Here is a 21935-nt window from a genome sequence, read left to right as displayed (position 1 = left end):
GCAGACAAAGTTTTTTACTCACATTGCAGACAGGTCAGTGGTCTCTCTGTCTTCTTCCGCCTCCTTTCTGGTCATGCACGCTCAGCTCTTTCCATGCCTTCCCCCCACCCCTACACGCCCCCCACCTCCCAAGTTTCTGCAGGGTGCACACAGTCCACCAGCAACCCCCTTCTTGTGAAACCCCCAGAAACAAGGCACACATCCACTCATTTGTTCCTCTTTTTCACTGTCTGTGGAACTAACTTCCTCCACATTCTCTTCAATCTCATTTTTCCCTCCACATCTTCATGACCACCATCTCAGATCTCACCACTGTTCATGGTTGTTCACCACCATCTTAGATCACCCCCATCCAAAACCATGATCTTTTCTACCCCATTAACCCTCCCAAAGACGACCTCTTTCCAAAATTTTCAGTTTTTCCTTCCTGAGAGCTTGTTGCTGTATCCATCCCATCCAACCTGTGCATCTTCCCCTCATTCTTCTTCACTTTCCTTATTTGTCCAAGTATCTCCCTCTATTTTATCCCTCATCCCTGCTGTTGATGCGTTTCCCCCCATCTCTTTACCTTGTTCTTTTTGTTCTATTACGTCTTGATCCGTTTTATGTGCTAGCTCCTACAAGAGCCTCGACTTTGTATACACAAAAAAGGATCATGAGGCTGTACTGAATTGCGAAGGGAAATATGCCAGACCACCAAAGCAGGACTAATCAGGGCAATTGTGCAGCTTCCCAGAGAGTATCCAGTACCAGAAATATCGCATTGCAGAGCTCAGTTAGCGTTCTCTCACACTCTTTTAAAGCGTGACACTGTGAGCAATTTACCACTCGTGGCGTGCATCAATTGGTTGATGTGGAAATCGCGTGAGGATCACGTCCCTACATTTATTGGCTGGAGGTCTGGTAACTTTCCAATTACACGTCAGATTTGTTACCAACGCGTGACAAGTCTCTTATTTACTCGCGGTGCGAGCTTTCACACAATTTGCCAATGCTGTATAAGTTTGACCAAGCGCTCTTGTCTATACATAAACCTACTGCTTATAATTAAAAACACCTCACAGTACTGAAAAACATGGGGACAGGAAAACACAATGACACAGATTGTTCGCAGTGGGTTTTGCAGAGTGTAAGGAAAGGGAAGATGGAGCATTTGAAACACACATTTGGGTGGGAAGACAAGAGCGCTAAACGTACTCGACACAATCTCGTTAATTACATCACACTTCTGCTGACATGCACTATGAAATAACTATTATAATATATTACCTATTTAGCCCATAAGCCAGATACGCAACTATGTAAATCTATGTAATGGATTAAGTGTGTCTATCATTTAATGTAATATATATGTAATATATATATATATATATATATATATATATATATATATATATATATATATATATATATATATATATATATTATATACACACACATTAAAAGATTTTGTGATTTGTGATATTTTTTTCTGATTCTATATGTGGAGGAAATTAAGCTTTGTCTTTGATTGGCCAAAATGAAATTATGATGTCACCAGTGTGTTTCACATCAAATAGATGGCACACAAAAGTAATATGTGGCAGTCTTCACAGAAATTTCTGGGAAAATCACTTTAGCTACATTTGCTGCTTTTTCTCAAACAACGATGCAAAGGCAAAAATGTTATTATGAACAGATTTAGTAATTTTCAGTTGAATTTTATTTTTTTTAGATGTTGTTTCGTATGCAGCTTGTGGCTGCTGGTTGCTTCACTTTCTGAAAGCGTGGCTATGCCGCTGATGCGGTCGGTGCCCATGCTACCAGTAAGCTGGTACTCATTTTGCCGACCCCAGAAGGATGACAGGGTGAGTCAATCTGCCTGGTGTTATTATCAACATCATGACAGGGGCTCAAACTCAAGACCCTAAGATCTTAAGACAGCCACCTTAACCATTAAGCCAACCCCAGCCTTATTTCTTTTATTTTTAGATACACCTTTTGTTTTAACTGTTTAGCAGGTTCATACCATCAATGGTATGGAGACAATTGTGTTTGGTGTTACAAACATCGCAACATACCCAATGTGCTCGATAAACTGTTTTCTCATCAGCTTGGGGTGCAGCTCTATCACCTCTGCGATATTGTTCTGTTAGTTTGGAAGGTGGGGTTGGGGAAATTTGAAAGACAAAGGATGATAGTTGATGGGCACAAAAGGATGATGTAAAAAACAAAACAAAGGAGATTGACTTTGTTATTGTTAATGTATTTGCACATAAATGACATTTTACATAGGTTAAAGATCGATGACAAGTTAAATTTCTGAAATCATGTTTATTAATGCTTTCAAATAAGTTACTTTAAATAACAACTTGAAATTTCTACCATTAAGCTACGTTTTTCTTTGCTCTTTCGTTATCATCTACAAATGAATATGAAGAAAAACACACCGTGTCCCACTGTGATGTCACAGCTATTCAAGCAACAGAATATAAAGATTCTACATGACCTCACTCTGGTATCAGTGAGAACGACTGTGTTGTTTAGGTTTGAGTAATAAAAGCACCTTTATACGGCATTAAATATCAGGTGTTTGCGTCAACCAACAAGAAGTGAGCTGTGACAATAAAACCATATTATTGCAACCAACATCCCAATTATTCTTCCCACTATTTTCTAATCTCAATGACTCGCCTTTATTGGCCAGCCACACTTATTTTCATTTCCCCTATACGTCAGCTTTTCATGTCTGCTTCCTGTTTCTTGTCTACTCAGCCATCATTACCACAGATTGTGTGCAGAAATGACAATGTGATTGTTGTTTTTTAAATAATAAAATGTTTAATGTTTAATATATTTTGTTATTTTGGGATGGATTAAATCCATCTCTGTTATCAAGATATTTTCATACTTGTTTCAGTTGATTTGGGTGATGGTTTGGATATGTATCGCTTTTGGAATGGTTCGGTCTACTGTCCATATCCCCCCACTCCCACAATCCTGGCCTGGTTTGGTTGAGTCCACATTTACGTTCGATTTACTTTTTTAATAAAACAATTAATGTTTTATATATATATATCTTTAAATTTTGGGTTGCGTGCACTAGCCCAGAAACAAAGTAACCTCCTCATGTTGGAATCACCATCATGGCTTCAGCAGTTATTGAGGTAGGTTGAGCTACAGTTTTACATTGTTTTTAGAGAAGCAGAAGAAGTCCAAATTGGTGTTTTAGCACTTGCTCGTTGTGGTACTTTAGTGATGTATTCTGGCATCTTTTTAAGTCTTGGTAGTTCAGAAAACATTTGAGAATAAAAAGTTTGGCTTTCATATGTTTCTAACTTCACTTGAAAAAGTGTTTATGAGCGCATCATTGTGTACACATTTGAATGGGTGGCCATTTTCTCCCTGTCTCATTTCTCGATATGGAGTACTACCGTACTCCATGATAAACAATGGCGTCAAAAGAGTGCGTACAGGCGATGGCGAAGCAGGTGAAAATAAGTTAATGGCTAACCACAGCCAATCAAAAACAAGTTGTGAACATGCCAAAACTACAATCTAAATAAAGTTTCTACAAAAAGAGAGAAGGGAACCAGATGGACAGGTATTAATGACCATACCGGAAAAAGAAGGAAATAAAATTTTATACTTCTCCGTATGCATGAACAGGTAAACTTAGGCACCGACTTAGTCCTGAGTGGAAACTGTACTAATCGCGATGAAAAAAGTATTACTTTCTTGTCCGGCTATCTTCAGTCATTCCAATTATATTGTATGTTTTGTCTGATACAAAATATCAGTCCCATGAAAGCTCGTTCAAATTTGGGTGGGAATTAGTTATGCCGTAAAGATGTGTAAACTAACTCAAGCAAATCTAAAATGCCAACATTTATAAAGCAGTATCGACCATCTAAGTCTCCCTCCCCACCATCTTGTGAAAGTGCTACAGTATTCTCACGACTCGTGCCCGAACACCCACACCCACTTCCTGTAGAAAAGTCCAGAATTCAAGCTGCCATTAGTATTTCACCTCACAATATCCCCCTTCCGCCATGCGGCGGGGGATAAAAAAACATAATGCCACCGGTGACATCATCACCGGAGGCATAACCAAAGTTGGTGTCAAAGCCACCCAATGCTTGCCTGTTTATACATTTATCGTTTTTAAAAGACTAGTCTAATAATATTTTTTTATAAAGCATTGCAGTAAAGTCTGATCCAAATAATTTTAAAGCAATATATGTATTTGTATATTGTAATCAGTAAAAAAAGTGTGGTAGATAAAAACATTAGAAAGGAAATAACTTGCACCAAAAACTTTAACATTTTCATGCTCACGCTCACGCCGGGGGTATCGCTATAGCTCTCTGTTCTTCAAACAGGCGAGCTAAAAGGGAATGCACAAGAAAGTTGGCATACTGAGTTAATTAAAATTAACTTACCAACAGTCCTAATACCTTCTGTTGCACTGAAGGATCATTCGGGAATGTCTGAAGGTGGAGGTGGGTGGGAGGAGAGGAGTGTATTCATGAATACAGAATATAACAAAATACAATAGACAATTGCAAAGAAAATAACTGAGTCAGTTAAATGTAAAGAGTAAAGAGTGCAATGAAAAAAAAATTTAAACTTTCAGGACAACAAAACAAAAACTTCAGAAGATGAAATTTGTAATAAAATCATGTCCTGTCACCCTGGCATTGGGGGCCACAGATTCACATCCAAGGTTTAATAATGAGCATGGCATGACAACCATGTTTACACCGAAAAACAAAAACACATTTTACATTATATACCAAAACAATGGAGTTTTGTTTTGGAGACAGCTTACTCCAAGCTGTTAGGATTAGGGTTAGTTTTGTTTTGGTGATAGCTTTGTACGTGGAGATAGCTTACTTGACTTTGAGCTATCTAGTCTGGGTAAAATTCCCTACCTGGTGGTTTGTCGGCAGGACATTTTATAAATGTGTGTACCATCGACAGATGGGATGTTTATCTGGGGACACATCTGACAAAATTGATTGCTAGTGGACGTGAAAAGTCTGATGGTATGAAGTCTTTTGCAAATACTATAGTACACTGTCACCACTACCTTGTCACTGAGCAAATTAAAAATTCCTGCACTGACTACTACTGGGAAGGAAATGGCAAACCATTCAGTGCGATCCTTGCCACGAGACTGTTTAACAGCATGGCAGACCATGAAGGTTTGAGGGAATAGACATAAATCAAAGCAATGCAAAATCATTTGTACAACATAAATAAGAAGACAATATTCACGTTAAAATCGATGTTGAAAGAGCACTGCCATTGTGCTGTACAACACAACATTGCCAATTGCTCCAAAGATATTACAATTGTCTATTGTCAAGTTTGCCCTCGAGTAGCAATTTTTATACTATAAACTCCAGCTGTTTCATCCAGTGCAAATTTTTGAGATCCACTGCTGGTCATTGCTGATCATCAACATGAAATGTGGCCAAGGAACCCGATTTGATGCAACATGGTGGGGCCCTGAAAAGAACTTGGTGATGGAAACTGCAGTTGAGCCCTGACCATATATTGCTTGGGATCTCATAACATGATGGTATAGACAGGCTAAGTCATGAACTGGGTGTGCATACACACTACAGACTACACTGTGGCTGTAGCACATTATAAAAGGACAAGAAACTGAAGTGTCATTCTGAATATCAAATTATGTCCTTGACAAATAACGTTGCAAAAAGTTGATAACAAAGCAAGGAATGGATGGCTCTTCACAAATGTTTCAACATCAATTATTTCACAATAGGTTATAGATAAAGAAGCAACTGCATATTACAAATACACAAAGTGAGGAAGGGTTTAGGTTGTTACAAAAATTGTAAGCATCGAGTGAGGAGGTGGGGGGGGGACTTTGGGTGTGGTCGATATATGAATCGCAGTTGTCAATGGTGAAGTCATTATTGAAGTTGTAAAAAAAAGGGGAAGGGGTGGCGAATTAAAAATAGTAAAATGAGGAAAGAAAGAGGGTTGGGGGGGAGGGTGGATGGTGGTAAGAGAGGAGAGGGGAGGAAAAGGAATAACTCAAAATATATGGTTATCGCACTTTAACAAAATATATGAATTACATTCTTTAAAGTGAAAGCAATGGAAGTCGACATTGAGATACAAGGATGGAGGAAATGGAAAGATGGGAAAAAAGACAATAAAAAGAATGACAGCGGGAAGGAGAGCAGATGGTGAGGAAAAAGATGCTGTAGTGCATGGAGTATATTGGTAGAAGACAGAAGGTGACACCTTGAATCACCTGCAAGACATCCATGAACAGGTCAAGGCCCCTGTGTTGTACAAAGTGCAGGCACGTGGATGGCGATTCATCCGTAAGGTTCCACAGTGCAGATAGCGTGAATTTAAGGGTGGTGTCCACATGTGATGCAGCTGCACGTTGCTCAACAATGTGTAAAAGCTTCTATATGTGGATTAAAAAAAAGAAAAAGGTCAAGGGAGGAAGTTGGATAAGGAAGAGTAGAACAATGAAAGAGAAAGGTTATAAAAAGTAAGAGGGCTAATTGAAGAAAGCAAGGAATATGTGAAAGATCATAAAAAACAGTATACAAATGAGTGAGACTGCAGACCATATTGCACTGTTTATCAATTACATGTAAACAAAGGTGGAACAGAATTATGATATTTATTTAAGTGAAGAGACACCATAAATTTTCAAAAAGTATCGGTGGTATTGGTCAGAACTCAGAAGTATATTCCTGCCAATTTATCAAAAAGTTCAGGTGCACGATACAAAGGCAGAACTTACGTCTTCTTCGAGACCCAAAGGGGATCGATGTTTTTTTTGCAAAAAAATATAATGATAAAGACAGAAAAAACAAGGAAAAATAAATTTGCTTAACCATCAGTGACAATGAAGCAAGTTTGACTTTCAGACATGATAAAGACTTCAAACATGCGTGGTTACAATCAAAACATTGTAAAATGTTGAATGGCACTCTGTAGAGCGCATACCTCTGCCAGGCTGAACAGTTTACATTTTGTATCGCATTGAAAGGACAGATATGCATCCGGACCGTTCATCCTTCTCATCCACTGAAATATTATCAATTCGTCCTTGTCAACCCAATAAACGCAACCTGTCCACCAAGTTACGTCCAAATACATCCACAACTTTTTGAAATATCATGCTATATATCGTTTTTGGCCTCATCTCTCAATGGTGAAGAATCAGTTAAAAAAATTTGTCGCATCCAGATCTGGATCTTCACCAAAATCTAATCAATCTGTCCTAGTCACACATCCATCCTGCCCACCAAATTTCGTCCAGGTCCGTCCATAATATTTTGAGATATCCTGCTCACAAACAGACACAAACAAACTGACAAACAAATAAACCAATGTCACCCCCAGGGTGACCAGTATCTTGCCAAAATGTGAACACGAGTGACTTATTTATTCGATTAAAGTTACTCAAAAAATAAGGGTTTCGTCGACCTTGATGCTTGACCTTTTTGTGACCTTAACCGTTGACCTTGACCTTTATATTTTCGTACGGTTAATAGTATCTCTCCAGGACCGTTGTACATGAAATAAAGAGATTTTGATGAGAACTGAGGAAATAAAATTTTCATGAAAAATCCGTTTTTTTCGTCATGACGTCATCAAATGACGTCATAGCGTCAAACTTTTGACAGATCAGGAAAGCACTTATCAAGCGCTTTCAGATGAGGTATTACTCGATATGGTATCTAAGATTTCAAAATTTGACCTTGGGGTCAAAAACTTTCGACCTCCAGAGCGAACCATGAAGGTCAAGGCCGATCGTCACCAAAAATTAATCAGCTGAGCGCCAGACCATGAACTATATTCCCATGAAGTTTGAAGACGATCCGATCAAAATTACTCAAAAAATAAGGGTTTCGTCGACTCCCCTGATTTGCGACAAAGTGACCTTGACCTTTGACCTTGAAAATTTTATGCGCTGAAAGGGACCTCTATAGGACTCTGATATGCGAAGTTACAAAAATTTCCAATGATAACTGTGCTCTGCAGAGTGATCGATACGTGATTACAGACAAAAAAAAAAAAAAAAAAAAAAAAAAAAAACATACAAGCTGACTAACATACTGTTGCGAATTCGCGCCCGCCGGCGTGTCATCGGCCACGTAACTCGAATCGCGACACGTCGCCCACCAGACGGACAATTCTCGGGAACTATCACCCGGAGCCAGTCACGGGTGGGGGTTTAACCTCACCACGATCGTGACAATTGCCCACCCGCGCAGGATAGGGTTGCTTGCCAAATTCGACCTACCTAAGTACCTGTGCGAGTGGTCGACCGGGCGATCGTACCACGCCACAGGCCGACTCCGGACACGAACCGCTTAAGCGGTTCGTTCCGAATTACAGGGATAACCGAGCGGAGTTATCGTCGGCCTTGACGGTTCCGAATAATTACCGGGCGTTTTAAACCCACTGCGAACCCCTTACGTGATGCAAGATGGAGAGTAAATAAAAAGAAAGGAGACGAAGCAGAGCGGGAACAGTTCAACCAGCAAGCATTTTATTCACACACACACACACACACACACACACACACACACACACACACACACACACACACACACACACACACACACACACACACACACGTATATTCAATCACAGCAACAATAATGCACAAAAGCAAATGCAGAGGTAAAACCGAATAAGACCGACACACGGCAACACTTAAAACAATACTACTTGAGCAAGACTGGCGCCACCCACAGACATTTACACAAAAAGCAAAGGAAAAAGAAAAGAAGTCGCGACTTCCCTTTTCGTGGCTGGTGAGTCCCTTTCCCACGACCGTCAGCGTGGTCGCGCCTGGCCCTGACCTCTCTCGCAGCCGGCAAACCCTCTCCGGCACTCCTCGTCCGGACGCGCAGGTCAACCTCACAACCGGCGCTGCCACGTCTCCCGTCCGTGCCTTCGTTGACAGGCCGCTCGCCAAGCCGCGAGCGCAGGACCTCTTCCCTCGACAAGACAAGCAGCGCCAAGAAGGAGACGACGTCCAGCCCAGAAGCTCAAACAACCCGAAGAACACAGGAACTCTCGAAGACAAGGAGACAGGAAGCCTCAAAGACTACTCTACCTCCGCAAGGTCCGTGTTGTCTGACTTTTGTAGCGCGGGGCTCCGCCCCGTTTTCGGCCCCCCTCCCTTCGAGCTTCTTGGAGAAGCCTTTCGAAGGGTGGCGTGCCCTCTCGCTCTCCCTCCACCCCGCCCCGTGCGGGGGCCAGGGGAGTCAGTTTCTGGCTCAGGGCCAGATAATTATTCCCCCAAAAAGAGGCCCCCACTTTTTCTCACCTTTGACCCCCGGCTGGGATCGCACTTCCACTACACCGAGCGCGGAGAATTTAGACGGGAGAAACAGGCGGGAAAAACCCCCGAGCATCGTTGGTGGTTTTTGTTCTTCCGCGGAGCTCATAACTGCATGGGACCTATTGAATGGTGAGTGGCGAAGATGTGGTAGCGTAGATGGTGGAGGTGGCATGGTTGTAGTATGGTTGGCGCTGTGGTGGGGATGGCGTGGTTGTTGAGATGCTGTTTGTTTGAAATAAAAGATAGAACAGAAAAATGGCTAACTCAAAGCGTCGCAGCCTGGATGGATTACATAAATTCCCTCTATACAACGGGTTTGGGCTAACTACACATGGACCTATCGAGATATCTCACCTGAGGACTCTTTATGGTGTAATGCAAATTTCCACAACCATAACAATATCTTGCAAAAACTTCGTTTTGGCAAGATAACAAATGAAACATCACTCATCCACAACTTTTTGAGATATCATGATTACATATATATATGTATATATATATATATATATATATATATATATATATATATATATATATATATATATGTATATATATATATATATATATTCTCTTCTTCTTCTTCTTCTTCTTTCGGCTGCTCCATTTAGGGGTCGCCACAGCGGATCATCTGTATGATCCGCATCGTGATTTGGCACGTTTTACGCCGGATGCCCTTCCTGACGCAACCCTGGTCGCCTCTTACGACACAGGGATAGGGTACACCTATTTTAACCGGGGTATACACCGGCCCAGTACACTGGTACTCATTTCGCCGACCTCGGAAGGATGACAGGCTGAGTCAACCCCTGGTGTATTAATTCAGTGGTCCAACGGGACTTGAACTCAGGACCTTTTGGATCCCTTTTGGATGCCAACACCAGATATATATATATATATATATATATATATATATATATATATATATATATATATATATATATATATATATATATATATATATATATATATATATATATATTGTTGTGGAAATTCGCAAACCACCATTCAGGTCCCGTAGGTGAGATATCTCTGTAAGTACATGTGTAGTAAGCCCAAACCCGTTGTATAGAGGGAATTTATGTGATCCATCCGGGCTGCGACGCTTTGAGATAGCCGTTTTTCTGTTCTATCTTTATTTTGAACCAACCACGCTCCAACCATCACACAACAACCACCAACCACAACGCCGCTTCACAACAACAACAACGCCAACAGCCACGATCTTTACCTTCACAACTCGCTCCCGCAAACATCGCATCACCGCCATTCCAAACGGCACCATGGCCATAAACCACCACCATAAACCGTCCACCACCTTCACCTCTCTCCTTCTGTGCCATTCCCGCACCACCTGTGAGCACCGAGCGTCAGGCTGTCCTGGGCTCGTACGGGACGCGCGCCGTGCCGCGAGTGCAAAATGCGGCCTTTCCGAGGAGAATTCGGATCAGGAATGCTACACCCCCACCTCCAGGCGCGTCTGTGTGGAATCGAGATATGCAAATTCTAGGATCAGGGGAGATTCACGCCCCTTTTTCTCCGTCCAATGGGCGAGCGTGGCTCCACCCCTGAGCTCGTTCTGATCCGGAAATTTGCATATGGGTTCTCCTGCCAGCCTATAAAGCGCTGAGCGCAAGGCGAATCTGGGCAGAGTCGGCCTTGGAAGAGCGGAGAGTGGCAGAAGAGCGGAGAGAGTTTTGGGCAGTCAGTTTGGAGCGCGGAGTGGAGTTGGGAGGAGAGGGCGTCCCGGTGGTTTTCGGCAGTCGGCTGAGGAGAATTGGGGGAAGAGACCGAGGAGTTCGGGTCCGAGGCAAGGAAGACGGCGGTCGGCGACGAGGTCGCGGTGGAATCGCTCGTCACGGGACCCAAGCAAGCCAGCTATACTCTTTCCCCAGAGCATCAACAATTCCCCCCCTTTTCCCCCGCGCTGAGATAGTGCGAAAAGGGGGCCCCGTTCCCACCCCACTCCAAGCAGTGCCAACGAAACCCGCGAAGGAGCACGAAGTCAGGGCACCGCCGCGCTGCCACATTTGCGGCTCATCACAAAGACACGGGTAGGACCCACCCGGTCTCACGGACCTGACCGCTCCTTCAGGTCCCGCGCAAATATTGGCCCACAGGCCCCGTCTGCCCCCTTGTCTTTGAGGGTGGCCCTTTTCTTTTGTTTCTGTGTAAACGTGTGTGTGTGGCGCCAGTCTGGTGAAGTAAAACTGTTAAGTGTTGCCATGTGTCGGTCTTATTTGGTAGTATCTCTGCGTCATTGTTTCTTTTGTTACATTTGCTTTTTGTGCATAATTGTTTTAATTGTTTATGTGTGCTTTCCGTGTGCCACGGAATAAATGTGCACCATGTTGAACTGTTTTCCCGTTTCGCTTCGTCTTTTCTTTAATTGAATCTCCATCTTGCTTCACGTAAAGGGTTGGTAGTGGGCTTAATACGCCCGATAATTAATCGGAACCGTCGATGCTGACGATAACACCGCTCGGTTATCCCGATAGTACGGAACGGATCGCTTAAGCGGCCCGTGTCCAGAGTCGACCTGCGGCGAGGTGCGATCGCCCGGTCTACCCTCCGCGTGGGTACTTAGGTAGGTCGAGTTTGGCGAGCAACCCTATCCCACGCGGGTGGCCGATTGGCACGATCGTGGTGAGGCCGAAAGGCCCACCCATGACTAGCTCCCGGCGTTAGCCCGAGAGGGTCACGACAGAATTGTCCGTCCGGTGGGCGACGTGCCGCGATTCGAGTCACGTGGCCGTTCGCACGCCGGCGGGCGCGAATTCGCAACAACATATATATATATATATATATATATATATATATATATATATATATATATATATATATATATATATATATATATATATATATATATATATATATATATATATATATATATATATATATATATATATATATATATATATATATATATATATATATATATATATAATTGGAAATGAACAAGATAGAACCAACATCATAAATAAATGTGTAAAAATTACAGGCCCAGACCGGGAATCAAACCCAGGTCCTCTGGCAAGCCGTTCTAGTATTTATGATTATATATATATATATATATATATATATATATATATATATATATATATATATATATATATATTAATATAAAAAGGTTTATGGTTTTCACCATGTATGAGCTCTTAAATGAGCTATTTACATTATTTATACTTTAAAAAGAAAATAACTCCAAAGCAAAAAGAAAGTAGGCCTCAACGTTTGTGCTCCTCTCGTGGTTGCTTGTGTGGATGCATTCCTGAAAAACCAGGCATATCGCGAATTGGCATGTTGCGAAACGAGTTTTCCCAAAATAATTTTTACGATAAAAGTGAATTTTTGCTTTGGAGTTATTTTCTACTTAAAGTATAAAGTAAATAGCTCAGTTAATAGCTCACACATGGTGAAACCCCTTAACCTTTTAAGTGCTGCCTCAGCAGTCTCCTTGGCTATTGGGGACACAATCCTGGACGGGCCGCCACTCTGACAGTATACCAGAATGATGGCACTCATTTTGCCAACCTCAGAAGGATGACAGGCACAGTCAGCCTCACCTGGTATTAATTCAACAGCAAAGTGGAATTTGAACTCAGGATCCTAGGATCCCTAGCCAACCACCCTAACAATTAAGCCAACACCAGGCATATATATGTGTATATATGTACAGTATATATATGTACAGTATATATATGTACAGTATATATATGTACAGTATATATATATATGTACAGTATATATATATGTACAGTATATATATATATGTACAGTATATATATATGTACAGTATATATATGTACAGTATATATATATATATATATATATATATATATATATATATATATATATATATATATATACATAGTTACTGCTCAATTCTATCGATTTGGACTGTGCGAAATCTCGACAAGGACAGTGTGTTGTGGTCATGTGCATTCTGACAAGTACACAGTATACCTTGACAATTAGAAGATCTGAAACCAGCTTTGCAGTCTGTTCTGTGGAGAGCTTGGAGGGAAATAAAAGAAAACAAAGTCAATGCACAATTTACTATAGTACTGGTTGGGGAGAGGAGTTAATTGGAAGACAAAGTTTCAAAAGACAGAAAATGTTAATGTGTTGTGCAAGTGCGGTTCAAAGGTTGATGTCGACTTATTGTGTAAAAATAATAGCTCAGTGCTGAAATTTTGAGCGATGACATCATCTACCTTGAGCAAGTTATACATCCAGGAAATGGCATCAATGCTGGAAAAACAATTCTGGGTAAAACCAAGATGGTGGCCAACATAGTCACAAGTGCTGGAAACCTGAGGTGTATCATAAAATTGATTGTGGAAAATATTCAAAGGAGACTTTCTGCACAGGTTGGTGATGAATGTTTTCACATACATTGCCTATAGAAAGTCGACACCCCCTCTCAAATTTTTCACCTTTTGTTGCCTTATAACCTGGAACTAAATTGCATTAAATCACATTTCCACCTATATTTACACAATGTAACCACAATTTCCAAGTGAAAAACAAATTCTACAAATTTCAGGAAATTCATTAAAAAAAAAAATACAAAACTAGAATATCATGTTTGGAAAAGTGTTCACCCCGCTAATAATCGCAATTGGAAATCAGCCCAGGTAAAACGAATCACCTTCAAATTCAGACACCAAGTTAATTGGCCTCCAGCTATATTAAAGTGTCATAATTCTGATTATTTCAGAATAAAATCAGCTGTTCCTGTAGGTTTCGTCTGCTGGGTGGTGCATTTCACAGCAAAGACTCGACCATGAGCGCCAATGATTTTTCAAACGACCACCGGGATAAAGTTGTGGAAAGGCACAGATCAGGGGATGGGTATAAAAATATTTTGAAGGCCTTCAATATCATAGTCAAGATATTCGTTAAGAAGTGGAAGGCATGTGGTACCAACAAGACCCTGCCTAGATTAGGCCATCCCTCCAAACTTGATGACCAAGCAAGGTGGAGACTGATGACAGAGGCCATCAAGAGACCAATGGCAACTTTGAAAGTTACATGCCTTTTGAGCAAAGACTGATCACTGTGTGCATGTGACAACAATATCGCAAGCACTCCACAAGTCTGGCCTGCACGCGAGGGTGGCAAGAAGGAAGCCATTACCCCCAAAAAGCCCATGTTAAGTCCCGTTTGAGGTATGCAAAAAACACTGGAGAGTCTGAAGCCATGTGGCAAAAAGTTTTATGGTCTGACAAAACCAAGATGGAACATTTTGGACTAAATACAAAACGTTACGTTTGGCGCAAACACAACACAGCACATCACCCAAAGAAAACCAAACTTACTGTGAAGCATGGTGGTGGCAGCATCATGTTATGAGAATTTTCTCATCAGCAGGGACTGGGGCACTTCTCAGAATAGAAGGGAAAATGGATGGAGCAAAATACAGGAAAATCCAAGAGGAAAACCAGCTGCCCTCTGCAAGAAAGCTGAAATTGTGATGGAAGTTCACCTTTCAGCATGACAACTACCCGAAGCACACAGCCAAAGCTACACTGGAGTGGCTGAGGAACAAAAGGATAAATGTCCTTCAGTGGCCTTTGTCAGAGATCTGACCAAAATCCAATCAAAAATCTGTGGCATGACTTGAAGATTGCTGTCCACCAATGCTCCCCATGCAACTTGACTGAGCTTGAACAGTTTTGTGCAGAAGAATGGGCAAATATCACCCAATCAAGGCATGCAAGGTTGGTAGAGACCTATCTCAACAGACTCACAGCTGTAATTGCTGTCAACGGTGCTTGCACCAAGTAATAACTCAGAGGGGTGGGCACTTATCCAACCAAGATATTCCAGTTTTGTATTTTTAATTAATTTTCTGAAATTTGTAGAATTTGTTTTTCACTTGGAAGTTATGGGTTACAATGTATAAATAAAGGTGGAAAAAGTCTGATTTAATGCAATTTCATTCCAGGCTACAAGGAAACAAAACGTGAAAATATTTAAAGGGGGTGTAGACTTTCTATAGGCACTGTATTTTGTGTTTAAATGGTGTGGCAAGTTCCAAAATGGCCGTGAGTTGGTGAGTGATTTTGAGAACTCGCATGCAACCAACTGCTGTCACACAAGCAAACTTTAAACGTGATAATGAGCTAATGTTGGAGAATCGCCAAATTGGTCTTCGTGAAACTGCAGAATAATCGGATGTTAGTGTTGCAAATATGGAAACAAACATTCGTTCTCAGTTGAAATTCGACAATATTCATGCAAGGTGAGTACAAAAGGACCACATGTTTATTTTGATCGGAGAGGTCCTTTGGTACCCAACTTCAAGCTGCCCTCAAATTTCAAACCACTGCATCGGAATTATATGCAGTCATGTTTCTTCTGCCATCCTCAGCTTGTAGTGTGGTGCAAAGCCTTCATCCAGAATGTCAGGGAATACGGCTCCTCAATGCGGACTGGTGCTTCTGCTGCTGATCTCGACCCCTTGAAACTTTGGAAGTGAAATCCCTCCATGTGTATGGATTCTCGTAACAGGAAGCTGAGTTTTAGAGTCTGCTTCTTATTGACCATAAGGCTTGCAGTTTATTATCTCTATTCTTGTCTTGATCCTCTGACCCTCTCACCTCTCCACCCAGCTGCTACCCTTTAACTAATTAATCAAAAAACAAAAAAAAATGCTGTTCTTGCCAAAGCACTTGTTCAATATTGTGCCCATATTTCAGCTTCCTAGCCCAAAGGATGGCTGAGATATCACCTGGGCAAACAAACAAACAAGAAAGAAAATAATTGATAAATTGTCAAATTAAAATAAGCAAATATTAATAATCGTAAAATAATTAATTTCTCAGTCAATTGGCTAATAGCATAACTAAACCACCACTGTTTCATCCGATTCTGTAACTTTTTGAAAATTAAGTAATTCATCGGAAAAAAAAAGACGAATTAATTGATGAATCAATAAATCAAAAATACTGTGACGTCCACGGGACTTGAACGATGGAGGCGGTTTATTTATTTATAACCCAAACATGGCGGTTCTAATCGCTCTACCGCAAACGGGACAAGGAAGGTGGCACGAGTCACTTTTCACTGAGTTGATGATGTTTATTTGTTTTTACTATTAACCAGAAATAACAAGACTCGGCAAGAAGAGGGATCCGGGGCGATTCGACGGGATGGTGTGGAATCGGGCGTGGGGAAAAACACAGACAATTCCAATGAATATACATATCTCAAACCCTCGAAGGCGCCAAGCACACACACACACAGACACAGACACAGACACAGACACAGACACAGACACACACACACACACACACACACACACACACACACACACACACACACACACACACACACACACACACAGACACACAGACACACAGACACACACACACACACACACACACACACACACACACACACACACACACACACACAACGTAGCTATTTCTGGTGGTCAGGCTGGACCGTGGTGTGGACGCAACTGTCCCTGGATCGGCGTCGGACGAGCTGGCCTTGCTCTCGTCAGGGGGGCAGGAGAAACCATGGTGCTGTCGACCTCCTGGTCTTGGCCCAAGTCCGCTCACAGCCGCCAGGGAACCAGTTCTGGCGCCAAGTTGCGAGCAGGAGAGGGAGGCAGGTCCGCCCGCCGTTCGACCCCGTACTCCGAGTCAGCAGAACCCCAGAGCCAACCAAGGTGAGGCACGAGGCTCAGCAAGGCTCCAAGACACGATGAAGAACACGATCGAATCAGCACAACAACAAGGACGCTCTCCGCGCAACAGCCTCCACACCAAAAAAACACGATCGTTTTGTCCCGATCTTCTTCCTCTTCCTTTTCGACCCCGAACAGAACCTTTTTATCCTCCTGTCCTCGTCACTTCCAATTGAGCCGTTTATTGGCCCACCGCCGTCGCCTTCTGCCAATCGTGATCACGGGGCGGAGCCATCCGCTGCACTGTCCTGTGACGTCACGGCCAGTCTCCAGAGAATACCAAAAGGGGTTTACGCAGACACACTTACCCTATCCCGTGTCCCTATCTAATTACGTGACAATTATCATTTCCCCCTTGAAGAAATGAACATTTACTAGACAACTTATCACCACTGAATTGCTACTTATTACATCGAGATCCTGGTAAACTCGAACAGCATGGCATACCTAATTAAACATCCTAATTACCCTTTGAATGCATACACCCCCCCCTCAAACGTAACTGCCCCCTCCTCTGGTACCGCAGCTCCTGCAAGGTATATCACAGGCGCTACCGTACCAGCCTTAACACTTACTGACTCACACCTAATTAACCTAACAAAATAAAGTAGGAGGGGCAATGGGCAGCGAGTCGCAGCTAACTTACCTATCCTGCTTAATGTACTACCCCCATATGGCCTTATCCTCGCCTAAACAATCATTCGTTTTTTTATTTTATTTTTATTTTTATTTTATCACATGAGAGCACTGAGCGAAGTTGCACTCCATCTTCTGGATCATCGCTCTTGCCCAGCACTCTTCCAGTGATCTGGGGAGGGGAAACAAAAGGTTCCACAAAAACACAACACTTATACTTTACATTCCTACTCCAAGCCTTAACGACACCATTCACAGGATATTTACACTTGACCGCCTCCCCCAGTGGATGCTAATAGACCCAGCGTTACCTGGGGAGCCAATTTTCAAATTTGCTTGCCCCAAAATTATGCGGACATCATGCCCTTGCTGCACATGTCAAGTTGTGCGGGATCGAGTGGGACTCATACATCTTCACAACACTCACACCATGGTCATCATCACATTTCTAGGTCATGGTCCTCATTTTAATCATGCAGGCTGAATCCCGTCATGGCCGTGGAGTGGGTTACCACAAGATGATGGGGGCATCTCAGGTGCAACCATGCCCACAGGTAAGCTTTAGTCCAACCCGGACGTTTCTCCGCCCCGCTCCCTTTGATTCCCTCCCCCCTGGTAGCAATCAGCTCTAATCCCGTACAACACTCTGGAAGGGGTCTCACTGGCTCCTCTGGCCTTCCTGGGTCGCCAAGGTCCTACCCGCCTTGGTCGCCCAACCAGACCCTCTCCCAGTTGCCTCCAGACACTGTCACCATTAGCCACCAGGTGGTGAATCTCCTTGAAGGGGGTCGCAATTCACGCTCACCGTGAGCTTCAGCAATCCCTGTGGACAAGCACATCATCCCCACCCACAAAACCCACATGACTCCCCCACCCCATCGGCCTTACATGTGACACCTGCATTTTTAACACTTCACCGACCATGACCTTCCCTGTCAGAGATGCCAACTTTTGGAAATCAGAATTAGGGAGGATTTGCAACCGACACCAAATAATGTGCGCTAAGCGCACATCTCGAGCGCGGAGCGCTCAACCCTTGCGGCGGGGTCCAGGGCCCGCCTTAGGGCCCTGGAAGCTCTGGGGTTCTAGACGCTCTCTAGTGCCCTCTGAGCCCTATTTTGGAGCATTTAACATGTTAAGAATTCCCACTTTTTGAACAAAAAAAGGGGAAAATTGTGCACTTTTTAATGTTACATGTATGTTAATATTAGTAAGTTAGGGGACAATCAAAGATTAACAAAAAGCACAAAAGAAGCAATATTTTTCTTACCTTACTGGCTGGTACTACTGCTGCTTGCTTTTTCCATGGCAGCTTTGCTGAGTGACAGCTGTGTGGCTCTTTTAGCCCTTCTGATTATGTCTTTGCTGTATTCTCTCTGGTAGCAAGGGGTGCTATGAGCTAGTTTTTCAATTAAGAGAGCTTCCAGGGTTTTGACACTCAAATTGGGACGAAATTCAGTATGATTCTTCCGTACAAGACTGAGTGCCCGCTCACATGATGCGTTCGAATGAGGAATGACCAAGATTCCCTTCATCACTTTGCTCAAATTAGGATACTTCTTGGCACCAGTGCAGGGATCTGTGAGCTGTGAAATCCGATGCCACTGCTCATCCACTCTCACTGTCTCAGTAGCAATTGTAGCTATGGAGGCGTCTGCCTGGTAGTGAGCGAATTCACTCTCAAGACTGTCTATGTCACTATCACCGCCACTGAACAGACAGGGGAATTTCTTGATGAAAAACTCCACACAGTCAAACCCCACTTCTTGGTGTAGCTTAACATCCAGCACCTGAGCATGCTTGGCTAATTTATCATCTAGCGGCCAGGTTTTGAAGATGTAATTGCAGGCTTTCACATAATATGAGCGAACTGCACTGAAGAAACCTTGGATGTCTGACTCACTCAGAGTGAAGGTGGATTTCTTGAGACTCCTTTGTTCCCTTATATACAGTTTGGCATCGTTCCCAATCATGAGGTCCTCACCATTCTTCTGATGATTTCTGTCAGAGAAGGGTACATTTACCAGAGCAACCGATGACACCGATGGTTTCAAAAACCGTAGGAAGATATCTTTCAGAAGACCATTCAATTCTCCGTGCAGGAGATGAATACAGGGTTCGTCTCTTTGGAGCAGAAGATTCCCCTTCTCAAAAAGCTTGTTAGCATATCGAAGGAAGAAACAATAGAGTTTTGTTTGTGGAGACAAGAACATCCTGTTGACACGTTTTTCTCTACATTCCTGCACAGTGTTTGAGGAAGATGCGCTTTTAGTTGTAGAACTCGTAGTACACTTAGCCGCAGGGCGATCACACTTGCGTTTACTGCCAGCAGAAGAGGTCAGACTCGTAGTACCAGATCCAATTTTACGTTTGAGGAGAGAGCTTGAGGTAGGTGCAGCCAAGGAAGAAGACCTCTGATTCGAAGGTTTTGCTGAGCTTCTATCAAGTGATTTGGCAAAAGCAGAACTTAACTTGGGTCCTTCTTTGCCTGTAGATGGGACTATCACAGTCTTTCTCGACTCTGAAGGGATCTGCTTTGTAGATGAACGTGATGAAGGGCCGGTGATGCTACCTGCTCTCAGCATTGGTTTTGGTGCTGTCCCTGCTGTCTTCTTCGCAGCAGATACTGCAGTGGTAGTGGTGAATGCTGCTCCACTAGTGCTCGATCCTGCAGTGCCAGTACTGGCAGTAGATACAGTGCCGTCCTTCTTGCTCGTTGTTAGAGTCTTGGCTACAGTTGGTTGCATTTTTCTTCGTACTTCTTCTTTGAAGAAGAGGCGAAGTGGCTCCCACTGTTCAATCAGCCTGTCTAGGCACTGACCAAGGGACAGCCACCTTGTTGCGACATGCTTCAGAATCTTGTGTGTCGGGGCATCACAGAGTTCTTGCAGTGCTTTCACTCCTTTGACGCGTTTACTACTTTTGTCCAAGTAGTAGTAAATATCAATGAGAAAGTCATCTAATTCAATGGGTAAGGACTGAGCCGCCTTCTTGGCCGTATTGTGCATGATATGGCAAGGGCATCCCATGATGTAGCACTCTGGATTTTGTTTGTGGATATAAGCAGCGACTCCTTTGTGCTTGCCCACCATGACAGAGGCATTATCAGCACAAAAGGAAACACAATTTCCCCACGGAATTTTCCTGTCACTGAACTCATGATCAAGCAGTTTGAAAATGTTTTCTCCAGTGGAATCTTGTTTGCACGCAGGCAAACTTAGCAAACCTTGCTTCACAATCCCAGCACTGTTGTCATAGTACGAAATCAGGACAGGATATAGCTGGGCCTCACCACTGTCATTGCTACCGTCTGTAGCTAGGCTAAATGGAGCTAGTCTAGCAATATCGGCAATAGATGAAGCAGTAACATTTGACAACTCACCAATTATTGCTGAAGTTTTTGTTCTTGCACATCCATACTTTGAAGCAACTTTTGAATCTGGAAACATCTTTTGAAATAGAGGTCCAGCATGATCTGAGACTGATATGGGCAAGTTATGTTCCACAATAAATCCACTAAAGAGAAGTTCCGCTCGGGTAACATCCTCTTCCTCGCTTGTCCCTTGTTTGGTGAAATAATTCAGAAGTGTACCGGTACTCGTGCTCGAAGATCTCTCCTTTGCAATGTCTGTGTGCCGTTTACTTCCAACGTGCTTCCGAATATCATCGCGACCTCCGTGCTCAACTGAAATATCAACGCTGCATACTGTACAATACGCATGATGAATTCCTCTTTCAGACTTTCGAATACACGGGTATTGGAGACTGTATTCGGTCTTGTACTTCTGAGACCATTTCTTGGTCTTCGTAAGCTTCTTTTCTGCCATTTCGTAATCAACATCGAGGGATTGAAGCATCGGTAACTTCGAAGTCGATGTTCTACAGCTGCAGCGCGACTCGTAGAACTCTAGCGGCTGTTAAACACCGCACGGTGGTCGCGACCGCCGGGCTGGTACGGGGCCCAGCTGCATGCAGTGAGCGTATCGCATGCATATACACTGTGCATACATACCGCATGCACTGTATTGCACACATACCGCATGCACTAAATCTCAGTGCATGATCGCATAAGCGAGATCCAGACCCAATGTTTCGCTGCTCCTCATTTGAATTTGCAATTTTTTACGTACAATTTGGTAGCAGCGAACGTTATGGAGTTACCACATGCTATACGTAGCAGACGATGCTTTTCATTCAATTCTCATACTAGTACATTCTGATTAGTGAACAGTGCAAAAATATCAAAATTTCGGGAGGATA

General features: G+C 42.8%; 1 protein-coding gene across 7 annotated transcripts in view; it reads right to left on the bottom strand.

Moving 5' to 3' along the window:
• The window catches only part of ZYG11B (zyg-11 family member B, cell cycle regulator), a 108557-nt gene that overhangs the window by 47771 nt on the left and 38851 nt on the right, over nt 1-21935 (bottom strand). For all 7 annotated transcript variants that reach the window (XR_015049214.1, XR_015049215.1, XM_085845991.1 and 4 more), the window contains 4 exons: nt 13304-13354; nt 6272-6433; nt 4422-4469; nt 2061-2128 (listed from right to left, as the gene is read on the bottom strand). Coding sequence is in view for 5 of the 7 variants with exons in the window: in XM_085845991.1 (XP_085702117.1) it covers nt 2061-2128; nt 4422-4469; nt 6272-6433; nt 13304-13354 (329 nt within the window). In the remaining 2 variants the exon portion in view is untranslated. The remainder of the gene's footprint in view (nt 1-2060; nt 2129-4421; nt 4470-6271; nt 6434-13303; nt 13355-21935) is intronic.

The sequence above is a fragment of the Eptatretus burgeri genome, chromosome 11 (assembly GCF_056783735.1).
Source record: "Eptatretus burgeri isolate ZD-2024b chromosome 11, Ebu_testis_v1, whole genome shotgun sequence".
NCBI classification, from domain to species: domain Eukaryota; kingdom Metazoa; phylum Chordata; class Myxini; order Myxiniformes; family Myxinidae; genus Eptatretus; species Eptatretus burgeri.
The sequence above is the reverse complement of the archived record's forward strand: the minus strand, read 5'-3'. Positions and strand labels throughout refer to the sequence as shown.